Below are 12,469 nucleotides of genomic sequence, written 5' to 3' on the forward strand. Positions count from 1 at the left end.
TCTGAGTAGCCACTGCAATCCAGCCTGGGCAACATAGCAGACGCCCATCTCAAAAAACAACACAAAACAGAACCATGAACCAAAAATGCAGAAGAAACTCATTGACTGACTTGTCAATTTTAATAGCTATGGCTCAAGACGGTACAATTAAAAATTATGCATGAAGGAAGAACAGAATCCAGCGGCATTAGGGCCACTGTTTCACCTTTGTCTCCATCTAAAGTTCCTATTCATCCTTCAAATCTCTGCATAGGTGACGCCTTTTCTCTACAGTCTCTTCCACCACCACAAATATGAGTGATTATAATAATAACATTATTAACGATTACTACCATTTATTGGCCACTTACTAGGAGCCAAGCGACATCAAAACACAGCCGGCGTCAGCTCACTTAATTTTCACAGTAAACTCCGAGGAGGATGCTGGCTTCACTTTACAAAGAGGTGACTGAAGGTTGGAGAAGAAAAGCCTCTGGCCTCTAGCTCTATGCCTTGCACACTTGCTCTGTCTCAGCACTTATTGCGCACCGAGGGTCACCGTCCAAGTGCCTCTGTCCTGCTCAAGGTGAGTCCTTGCAGTCAAAGGTCAAGGGTGGCTCGCCTCCACGTTCCCCGCAACCAAACCGCCCGCTCTCAGTGAGGTAGCCACCAGAAAGGAAGGAGCCTCCCAGCTTCCCGGTCCTCACGCTCCTGGAGCCCACACGCCCCAAACAGGCACAGGAGAGCTCGCTGAGCTCTCCACGCTGCTAAACCCTCCAAGCTTTGCTGGGAGACAGAGGTGCCCGTGAGCTCGTCGCGGGGTTCCTCCTCCGCCAGGTGCGCCAGCTGCGCCAGCTGAGGCCGGAACCTTTTTCCTGCCGCCGCGGTAGCCGGGCTCAGGCCGGAACCTTTCTTCTCGCGTAGCAGTTGCCGGTGGGGAGGCGTGCGGAGCAGGACCAGTCCGCCAGCGGCCGGGTTCTCGCAGCGGTCGCCGGCTGCTTACGTGGGCGGGCCCAGTGTGGGGCTGCGGGTACGGGTCGCTATGGCAGTGGACATCACGCTGCTATTCCGGGCCAGCGTCAAGACCGTGAAGACGCGGAACAAGGCTCTGGGAGTGGCGCTGGGCGGCGGGGTCGATGGCAGCCGGGATGAGCTGTTCCGCCGGAGCCCCCGGCCCAAGGGCGACTTCTCCAGCCGGGCCCGCGAAGTGGTGAGCTGGTTGCTATGGAAACGGCGGGTTGAGGAGGGGGCAGTCCTGCGACAGGGACCCGGAGCCCCAAACCAGACCCCGTCCCGTAAGCATTGTGTGAAGGGGGTGGCCCCAAGGGGGACAGGAGAGTTGGCCTCAGAGACCCGACAGCTTTTTGGGGAAGGAACAGCCGTATTTTGAGGAAGGGGGACGCATATTGGGGAACAGATTTCTCCTGCGGCGGCGGGGGTTGATGGACGAGGAAGGAGACCCTCAGAAATCTCTATCTGGAAAGTGCACGGGCGGCTTTGTGAGGTCATGAGTTCGCCGTCACTACAGACTTGCACTCAGGGGAAACCTCACTGTCCTTCGCTTCCTGTTGCAGAACTGAGCACACCGTATTTGCCTGTTCTCTTTACTTGTCTGCCTCCCATCCCCAGTTGAGATTAAAAACCCTATTCAACCGAACTCTTTCTTCCCTTTGTCTCCGCAGTAAGTAGGACTCAGTTCCTCTTGAGACGGGTTTAGGGTCATCTTTCGGAAACACAGGGTTACAGTCATCTCAGCTACTTTCTGTTCCCTGATCAGAGCAGGTGTCCCTTCATCTCTCTGGGAACAGGAACCTTTTCCTTAAGGGCAGGGACAGTGTTGTTTTCATCTCACAATGCATGACTCATAGCATTGCTTAGTAAATGTTTGTTGAATGAATGAATGAACAAAATGGCTGTCTTTCCCATTAAACAGAAAACTCCATGAGGGGTGAGATGTTTGTCTTGTTCCCTTTTGTGTCCGTGACACCAAGGAGGGATCTAGGTTTTGTGGGGCCGAAAGTTTATATAGTTATGTCTGCCGTCTTTAAGAAATAAAAATCACCAAGAAAGATTCAGAGCTTTGGAAGATGGAAGTGAGGGACCCCGAAGCTAAAGCCTCATTAATTTCACAGTAAATCCTACTCTGCTTGACATACACTTGGCACTGCATAGACACTCAGATATTTTTGAATGAATGTATGCATGCATGCATTAATGACAGTTAGCAGAGGATACTTAAACATCAGAAAGAGGTTGGACCAGATGAATACACTCTCCCTATTGATGAACATCTATGAAGCACCTACTTTCTGACCAGCCTCATGTTAGAGTAATATGATGTAAAAGGAGTAGTGGAGTAGACAGACATAGACATAAAACAAGTGCCATAAAGCCTTGCAGGTGTTGTGTAGGGCGCAAAGAAGAATGTGGTCAGTTCTACCTGAGGATCAGAAAAGGCTTTATAGAGGTGATGATGCCCAAAACAAATCTTGAAAGAGGATTAGTTGGCTGCAGTGCAGAAGGGCATCTCAGGCTGAGAGAATAGTATGCGCTAAGATGTGGAGGTGTGTAAAAGTCTGACATAAGTTGGTTCAATAAACATTTGAGTGAGACTGGTATGTGGGACTCTCATAAAAATTGGACCGGGAGAGATCTTAAAGGGCTTTGTATATCACTGCAGAGTTTGAATTTTGCCCTTTAGGCCGTCAGATGTTATATGGTAGAGAAAGTACCAGAGAAGGAGCCAGGAGGCCAGGTTGTTGTCTGAACCCTGCAACTGTTAGCTATATGATTTCATTAAGCAAGTTTTAAGACCTCAGTTTATTTACCTGTAAATGGTCCTTTTTTTTCTCCTCCTCCTTTTAAAAAACTACCTTAGTCCTCTATATATAACAAATTAAAGTGGAAGCCTCCTAGGTTGAAATGAGAGGAAGAGAAACAGGACACTCTCCCTTCCCAGTTTGGCCCAAGCACTTCCTGCGGTTCCTTTTGTAGAACTGTGGTATGAATATCACAGTATTGGCGTTGTGAGGGTACCTTCTAACTCTGAAACCACTGATTTATGAACACTGTGCTAATTTTGAGTCCTGCTCAGGGAAAGGGGGGATTTGGGAATGGTCGAGACAAGAGGCACAGTTGAGTTGGCAAGCCCTTTGGCTAGCCCTGTGATCACTTCTGCCTCTCCCTGAGTGGTGAAAATGTGTTTTAGACTTTTGAGTTAATGGGCCTCGGGGACAGTAACAGTCCCGTAGGGTGCTGAGTTCCCTGTCACTGGAAGTAATTAAACAGAGTGATGACTGCTTTTCAGAGATGTTTGAGAAGAACTTTGTGTATATGTCACAGGTTTGGACCGCATGACAGTGAAACTTCCAATTCTGCTATGTATTGATGTGAGTAGGTGTCACATTACCTTAAGTGAGTACATGGGCTGTGTTGTTCAGGGACACTGTTCCCCTGACGTAGAGGAAACATACATTCTTTTAAGCAATTTTGATTTTATGTTGTCATTGCTTTGCATATTGTCTCCTGTTCTTCCAACCGTTCCCCACTCCTCATCTTCTCTTGTGGGAAGTTTAACTAGAAGAGCTAGTGATGGATGTCCTGTGCTTTCACTACGATTAGATGTGTCAAAAGTTTGCCTGTTACTTTGTTTGGCCCGGATTCCTTATACAGAAAAGTCTGGTCAATACCACAAGCACATATTCTAATTCAGGTTTAGCCCTGGTTGTCAGACTTAATGAAATGTACTAAGTTATAGTATGTCTTTTGGTAAGTGCCTTCCTTGAAGCATTTGCTGTTACTTCTAGGATGCGTTTTATTTGGTTCAATTTCTGTTCTTCCATTCCATTCCTCTAATATATGCCTGATGCCAGGTTTCCATCTCACTGAATTGTTGTAAAGGTTATATTAAGTTTCATAAAATTGCATTGAAACTAAATCTTCCTTCCCTACCTCCCACCAATAGACTGATTTCTTCTGCATCATTCTTTTAAACATTTATGTTCAATTTTGCTAAATTTATATATACTCAAATGCATGTCTACCCATTAAATTACAAATGGAGAGTAATGACTTTTCAGATTATTTGGGGGAGGAACTTATATTATTCGAGCAACTCCAAATAATAATGAATATGTCACTCTGCAATGGGAATTTGATTAGTTAACTCGTTTGAAGTGTGGGACTAATGAGGACGGTGGGATTGGAAAGAGACCTGGGCCTTGGGTTCAAATCTGGCTTCTGCTACTTAGAAATGGGTGAACTTGGGCGAGTCTGACTCTCATTTTCCATTTCTATAAAATGGACATGATAATACCCTACCTAACTCACAAGCCAAGTAGGGTAGCTTCTGAGTTACCCTACTCACGTAGTCTATATGTATATATTTTAAGAAACCACACTAATTATTATTATTCCCCTCAACTACCTCCCCCCTCCTCATGTAGGCCATTTAGACATATTTTCTTTAGTGGCACCAAGCTATATTTTCCAAACCACTTAGTTTTCTTGCACTTTCATTCCTTGCTTGTAAAGGGGAGCCAAGTTAAGTGCGTGAGGAATGAGTGAAAATCCTGAGCAGGCAGTGATGGTGCAAAGTACTGTCTGCATTTGTAAAAGACGGTAGCATTTCTTTGCCAAATTGAAACTCTTTCAGTGATGGCAGATGTGTGGCAGGTATGCAGCTGTTACTTTCTTTTCTTCCTCGTGATCATGGAAGCCAATGCTCATTTCTTCGTGGATCCCTAAAGCTCAGAATCCTTTGCAACACTGTCCCCCAGGAGCCATTACCTGTTATTAGGCTTGCCATTCAAGTTGAAATCTACTTGGCATATGGTAACAGTAGAATCTGTATGCTTAAAGCAGACCCATGTTGGTTTGTTTGTGTGTGTGTGTTTTTCACTCAAAAGGACCTTGAGTTCATTTTGTTAATAGGTAAGAAAACGAACATCTAAATAAATGAAATTACTTGCCTTAAGTCATAGCAGTTGAGGTCATAGGACAGAGCCAGAACTGGAAGCCAGGTCCTTTGACCTGGTTTAATGCTACTGTCCCCGTGTCCCCTACATCTTCCTATAATTTTTAAACCAGAATTTCTTTTTGAGTTAATTCTGAATACTGAATGGAACTTGGGGCAGAAAGACTTGGATTTGAATGTGTCTTATCTGCTATATGAACTTGGGGAAGCCACTTAATTCAGTTACCTTATGTCTAAAATAGAGTGAGTAATGGCAACCTTATAAAGTTGTTAGATGAACTAAGAAAAGGTATGCAGATGCCTACATGAGTCTGAGTTCTTTTGATTGCAATTAATAGTAACCTAATGTAAACTAACCTGAACAAAGTGGAAATGCCTTAGCTCATGTAACTGGAAAATCCAGGGATAGAGCTTCTTTCTCTAACTCTTACCTGTAAAGCCCAGGGAGGAAATCTGGTTTCTGCTTGATTCTCCGCTCTCTCTTATAGTAGTAATTATGGCCAGAGGGATGTTTCTTTAATTGGTCAGGTCTATGTCCACCTCAATCTGTGGTTAATAGGTGGCTTGGATACTATGTAGCCCTCACCAGAACCATGGAAAAGGCAGTGCCCTGTCTGGGAATAGGGAGTAAGGAATGTTGGGCAAGCAAAAGCAACAAAAACATCCCTCACAGTGCCTGGGACAGTGCCTGATGTGCCTTCACCTTGTCTGCCTGGCTGTATTTAACTCTGTGGGGAATGAGAAACTAGAAAATGCAGGAGTTTACAATGACAGGTTCTGGGGTGAGGATAGGCCTGGAGATGCCTCACAGTGGCAGCTCTTCTATTACTGACTTATAAAGGTTACAGGAGCCAGGGGTGGTTACCACACAGGTAACCAAGAAACCTGTCAGCACCGAACTGCTGTACAGAGGCAGCAGGGGCTACTGGAGAGCACTGGACAGGATAGCAGGAACCCATGTTCTAGCCGCAGGTCTGCCAGTAAGTGGGCTGCTCATGTGATTTCTCTGGGCCTCAGTTTCCGCATTAGTAAAATTGAGAGCTTAAACTAGATAACTGCAGAGATTTCTTGTAGAATAAGGACGCTTTGATTCTAAATAAGGTAATAGTGATCCTGAATTGCTAGGAACTCTATTTTCAGATTAGGCATGCAGATGAGATTTTGTTCTTGATAATACGTTCTTTCGTGGAAGCTAAACTTCATTTTTTATTTACTTATTTTTAGGAATTGATTATCTTGAATCTTTGGCTGAAATTCAGAGTTCTTGGAGTGGCCCAAAGCCAGATGATCTGGTTCTGCTACCTCTCTGGCCTCACCTCCTCTCCCGCTCCTTTTGCTCACTCTACTCCAGCTACTCTGGCCTCTCATTTTCTCACGTGCATCACGCACATTCTCCCCTTAGAACCTTTGCATCCCTCTACCTGGAACACTTTTCTCCCAGATTCCATATGGCTTGGTTTCTCAGTTCCTCAGGTCTCTGGTTAAATGTTGCCTCCATGAGGGCTTCCTTGAATGTCCTGCTTAAAGAGGCATCCTTTTTCTGTCCCTTCCCCTAGCGTATCGTATATCCATTTGTTTGTTGTTTGTCTAGTAGAATATATGTTTTCTGAAAATGAAGAACTTTGTGTTGCTAGCACTGAATCTGTAGCTTCTAGAACAGTGTAGGGATGCAGGTGCTTAGTACATACTTCTTAAATTAATGAATAACTGTTAATCTACTGTGTCTCTCTCAGTTTTTGGGCTAGGTGATCTCTGTCCAAGGCTCATTGTAGTTCTAAAGCTGTGTGATCCTCACATGATTCTTGAATATTACATGATGCACATTTATACTTAGTCCAGTATTAGGAGTAAACATTCAGTATATAGTAGCTTTTATTTTATTAATAAGATTCAGTTCCCCCCTCAGCACGTGTACACTCTAGTGAAAAGGCAGGCACAGGTACACAACAACTCAGGTATGAGTAACAACTGTAACTTTTTTAGCATTGATTCCCCAGAACCTCCTTGATTTTCTTTTCTGAGGCAGTGTTGAGTTTGTGTGCCAGTGTTGGAACCCAAAGGTTGAGCTGGGACCACCTGGGTTATAAATTTTACCCAAGGGTTGAGTATAATCATAGTTAGGGGATTTCAGTTGAGGGAGCATGATTCAAAGAAGCAGTATCATGCAACAGGTACAATGATTCTATGAGAGGCAGAAAGGACAGGAGATAGGGCCAAACCATACAGAAGTAGGATCAGGAAACAATGGAGATTTAAAATGCAAGCTGTGAACACAGCATGAGTGTGCTGAATAATACAGATTTCTTTTTAAATATGGCAGGAACCTTTTAGCTAATGAAATAAGGAGCAACTTTGGTAAAAGCTGGAGTGAGAGGTTTGGGGAGAAAGGTTCATTCGCCAGCCTACCCTTCTGTTACCTTCCCCCTCTCCTTGAGGAACCCCAAGGAACCAACCAGAGGGCCCAGAGACACACAGTTTAAAAACCACTGCTTTAATGCTCTCCAGGGCGTCTTTTAGCTTCATGATGCTATGTTTTTATGGATTGCAATAACTAAGTGTACTGTAAGGAGAGCTCAGCACTGCAGAGTTTTCATGAGATTGTGAGTCCTTTGTATGGATCACACTTCTGAATTTTGCCCAAAACTTAGGAGGACTGTAAGTTTTGAAATGTATTTATTCAATAATTAATTTATACCATCATCCAATAAACACTGAACATCTGGTGTGTTAGGCATTGTGGGGCCATAAAAGAAAAGTATGAGGCATATGTCCCTGTTCTTTGAAAATATAGATAAAGGATACCTAAATCTCTTTGGGGGAGAATCAGTGGAAATCTCAAAGTGATCATCAAACTTGGCCTTTAAGGAGAAAAACCATTCCACCAGACGTAGGTAGAAAGGATGGATGTGAGCAAAGGCAGTGGCCCACAACAGCAGGGCAGTTTGAGGGCCAGCAGCAAGACTGGTGTGACTAGAGCCCTTTTCTAGAGGATATCCGAGTGAGGGTCAGAGTATCAGGGGATGAGGTTGTGCTGAAGTGGGTTAGAGCAGGGGTCCGTAAACTGGCCCACAGGTCAAATCTGGCCCACTGCCTATTTTTGTAAATAAAGTTTTATTGGAATATGTCATTTTAATTTGTTTAAATATAGGCCAAGGATGCTTTCGTGCGATAGCAGCAGAGCGATAGCCTGGAAAGGCCTGCGAAACTTAAAATATTTCCTGTCTGACCCTTTAGAGAAAAATTTGCCAACTCTTAAATGAGAGCATTGTTAGCAGTGCTGAGGAGTTTGTACTTTATGCTCTGGGCTATGCAGCAGAGGCATGAATGGACCATGTTTGTATCTTAAACTATCCGCAGTGTTGATGATGGGTTTGAAATGTAACAAGACTGACATGGAGAGCTAAGTAGGATGCTGTTGCAGTAATTCAGGTGAAACTGAGGGGCCGGTGACAGTAGGGTTGGGTGGGAGAAAATAGATGAAGTAGGTATTTAGTATTTAGTAGGTAGACTCAGCAAACTTAGTAAAACTTAGTAACTAATTAGTGGAAATAGAAAGAGGAGGAGGTAGAGTAATTCCCAGTTTTCTGGTTAGAAAAGTTAAATGGTAGAAGATTACAGTAACAGTGTTTTCAGGGTTAGAGTTGGGTGCCAGTTATTCATGCCTTCTTCTTAATTCTAAATAGTAGAGAATAGATCCAAGGAGCCCAGTGGACACTGAAGTTTTTATTAAGACAGCACGTGGTGGATAACTCCCCAGCAGCAGTGCTTACTGATAAATCTGGATTGGAGAACATAGCTGGAACTCAGTGGGGTCCTTCAGCTTTGCCATATTTAGACCTTGGAGACAGTTGAGTACAAAATAGATATCCAGTGCATACGTACCTATGCCCAGCCAGTTGCATGGAGATTGAGACCTGTCTCAGCAATACGGCCATCACTAGGCTGGGCCTTATGGTGGCGAGAAGTACAAGGGGGTAGAGACTCAGGAGGGCCCGTGTGGATGCCAGGTTCTCTCCTGTTATTCTCAGTTCTGCTTTCTTTATTCTTGAATGAAACTCATCTCGGGGGTAGTGATTATATCACATGTTGTAGAAGCATGATTCTCAGGGATAGTTGATTCATTTTCTCCTGCATTCCATGAAGAATCTGGAGTGTGTCAAAGAGTTCCCTCTTTCCTCACTTTTGAGTTGGCAGTTGACCAATTATTATGTGTATCACCTACTAGGGTAGGGCTTCAGAAACATGTCTTCTCAGTGTGACATTTTTAGTGAATTCTTCCCGTCAGGGGCTGGCTTCATTTTGGAGGCCCAAGAACCAGATTTATTTACATATTGGGTCTAGAACCATCTGTCAGGGCAGATATCAGCCAAGCTCATATCAACCTGTGTGTAAGTCAGAATACCAGTTAATTTGTTGTAAGCACTATAAGTAATGTGCAGAAGGATACAAATTTTGGAAACTCAGTCATTTTTGAGCTTCTGCTATAGGTCAGGAACTCAGTTAAGGACTTTATGTGCCCGATTTCATTTAATTTTTCTCTTTTTCAGGGGAGAGAAATATATTATTGAGTGATTTTATAATACTGATTGTATTATGAATAATGTGATTGTTGAATTCACATAAACTTGATGTTTGAGGTCTCTTACTACATGGAAATCTATATGGGCTCCCTCTGGTGGGTAAAGTGTCAGTGAAGTCTACAAATATTAATTACAGCTTATGGTATGAAAACCATTTTATGTTTAAAACGTATTACATTTAATATTGACTTAAAAAGAGGCACCTTCAAAACTCCTCTAAAAGAAAGTGAATAAACCAGAGGAATGAAAGTGTGGTATATTGAATGAACCCAGTAACTCAGATATGGAAAGCTTGCGGCACAGTTGAAATTTTAAACTCGGTAATACTTTTTTCTTTCTTATAGACTTTCAGATCCTCAAAGTCTATGAATACTAAAGTTTGCCAGCTTCCACTTATCACCATCTAACATATGTCTGTTTGTCAAAATGTTCTTATCATGGAATTTGTAAGCTGTATTTAACCAAGAGAGAGACACTTTCCATTTCACAATATTGTAACATTTCTATCTAATTTATAGTCAAATGATAAGAAAACTCTGGTGAAATGAACACTTGCCTTTTCTTGGATATTTTCTCCAGCAGTGAATTCTGTAGTCTTAGCAGAAGTAACAGGCTACAGCATGTCTTAATCAGAGGAATTGAGACAGGAATTAAAAAGTGTATGTTCTGAATTATAAATACTTTTGGCCTTTGCCAGTAACTTACTGTGTGATCTTGGAGAACTCACCTAACCTCTCTGGGTGTCACTCTTCCGGTTTTTTAAATGAGAGATTTTGACTAGATAATCCGTAAGGACCTTTTCAATGAGATGGCTGCATGACTCAGAATTCTTTTTGAAAGTCCCAGGATATATTTTTAAATACTTTTTGCAGTGATAACTGCTCATTACCTTGTGATATTTTCCCTGATTCTCTGAAAGAGTGAGTTTTTTTTTTTTTTTGGTTTGTTTTTTTTTTCAAAGTTAGCATTTGGTATGTTTTCACAAATGTATTTGATTCAAAATTGGTTATATAATTTTATAATGGACTTTTATCAGCAGAGCACATTTTTGAAGTTGACTATTTTAAAATCTGATTATAAAATTAGTAGGTGCTCATTAAATAGAATAAGGAAGAAAATAGTTCACATTTAGTACTACTGTCAGGAAATAACCATAGTTAAAATTCTGGTGTTTAACTTTCCAGGCATTTTTTCTATTAAATAAAATCAGGATTTTTCTACAATACTGTTATGTAATCCCTCTCCACATGCCCTCCCCCCTTCCTTGGGGGAGTAGAGAGGGATTACATAACAGTACTGTAGAAAACAATATATTTTGGAAATTTTTAAATATCAGTATATATTGCTCTTACCACCAGTTTATTTGACTGCATAGCTATTAAAAATAGTAAAGAATTGATTTATCTGAACCCCTGTTGAAAGCTATTTAGACTGCTTCTAGTTTATTAGTATTTTAAGCAAACTATATTTTTTACTAAATTTATTTGAAATTGATCATAGCCTCTTAAAAAAGACAAAAAATATAGTTTGTTTTTTGTTTAATCTTTTCTCAAATGTAAAAATTTGAATGTCCTAGTATTGATAAAAGGAAAATTATTGCTACATTATTTGAAAGTATTAAATGTTTTAGAACTTATTATCAGTTCTGGTTGAGTATAGAAAAAGGCATGTAATTAGAGGCAGACTACTTAGGAAAGCTTTGACTGACCTGGGAGCAGATCTTTGAAGAGCAAGTCAAGTGGATGGATGGTGAACATGAGCCTGGTGTGCTCAGTGACAGTAAGGAAACCAGCGTAACAAGGCCAGTGGGGGCTTCTTACTCAGCAGTGTGAAAACGGGGAGGTGCTATGGCCTGATTACAGAGGGTTTGAGAGCCATTGTATAACATTAGTGGGCAAACGTCAGTGGTGATCCTATATCTAATTAATGACCGTTTAGAATATAATGAAACATTTACAGTAGCAACAAAAAGAGTTTCTAGTAATAACCTTAAAAAGAAATGTAAATGACCTAGTTGAAACAAACTGCAAAATTTTATAGACAGATACAGAAGATTTGGGCAAATAGAAACACGTATTGTATACCTGGAAGTGAAGAAAAGTGTTGTCAACACATCAATTATTACTTTAGTGCTCGCTTTAGCAGCACATATACTAAGACATTTTAGCACCAAAAAATAATATATGCATATGTGAATTTTTTAGTGAAACCCATTAGTCCAGGGTGTGTGTGTGTGTGTGTGTAAATTTTATCCATGCTAAAGGATGTGTTGTAAATCAGTAAGAAAAGGAAGATTTATTCAGTGATTGCGCATAATTGGTTAGCACTTTGGGAAAAAAAATTAATTTTTAGTTCCTTGTTTCATACATACATTAAAGTAAATTTCTAGATGGACTAAAGATTTAACTGTAACAACAAAACTGAAGAAAATGAAGATAAATGTTGACATACTTTGTAGAAGTGGGAGGTCTTTCTGAGTTTAAAAGTTTGGCTGGGTATGGTGGCTCATGCCTGTAATCCCAGTACTTTGGGAGGCTGAGGTAGGTGGATCGCTTGAGCTTAGGAATTCGAGACCAGCCTGGGCAACATGGCAAAATCTCATCGCTATAAAAAAATACAAATATTAGCCTGCCGTAGTGGCACACACCTGTAATCTCAGCTACCTGGGAGGCCGAGGTGGGCGGATTGCTTGAACCCGGGAAGCAGAGGTTGCAGTGATCCAAGATCGTGCTATTGCACTCCAGCTAGGGAAAAAAAAATAATAATAATAACGAAGTCTGCAGCAGCAGGGGTTGTTTTGTTTTGTTTTCTTTTCTTTTTTTCATGAAGCCTTAGAAATGTTCACAGAACAGCAGCAGCCTTAATAATACAATAATAATGATTTTGATGATGATAGTGATGGCAGCTGTCACAAGTGCCTTACGGAGAGACACTA

The 12,469-nt window shown here is 41.7% G+C and overlaps 1 protein-coding gene across 1 annotated transcript in view; it reads left to right on the forward strand.

The window, feature by feature from the left end:
* The first annotated feature begins 926 nt into the window (after positions 1–926).
* Positions 927–12,469, forward strand: part of STX18 (syntaxin 18) — a 124,676-nt gene continuing 113,133 nt past the window's right edge. Inside the window, exon 1 of the mRNA XM_011935428.1 lies at positions 927–1,189. Coding sequence (XP_011790818.1) covers positions 1,022–1,189 — 168 coding nt within the window. The 5' untranslated portion in view covers positions 927–1,021. The remainder of the gene's footprint in view (positions 1,190–12,469) is intronic.

Source organism: Colobus angolensis, unplaced genomic scaffold, assembly GCF_000951035.1.
Source record: "Colobus angolensis palliatus isolate OR3802 unplaced genomic scaffold, Cang.pa_1.0 Scaffold143, whole genome shotgun sequence".
Taxonomy (NCBI): Eukaryota; Metazoa; Chordata; class Mammalia; order Primates; family Cercopithecidae; genus Colobus; species Colobus angolensis.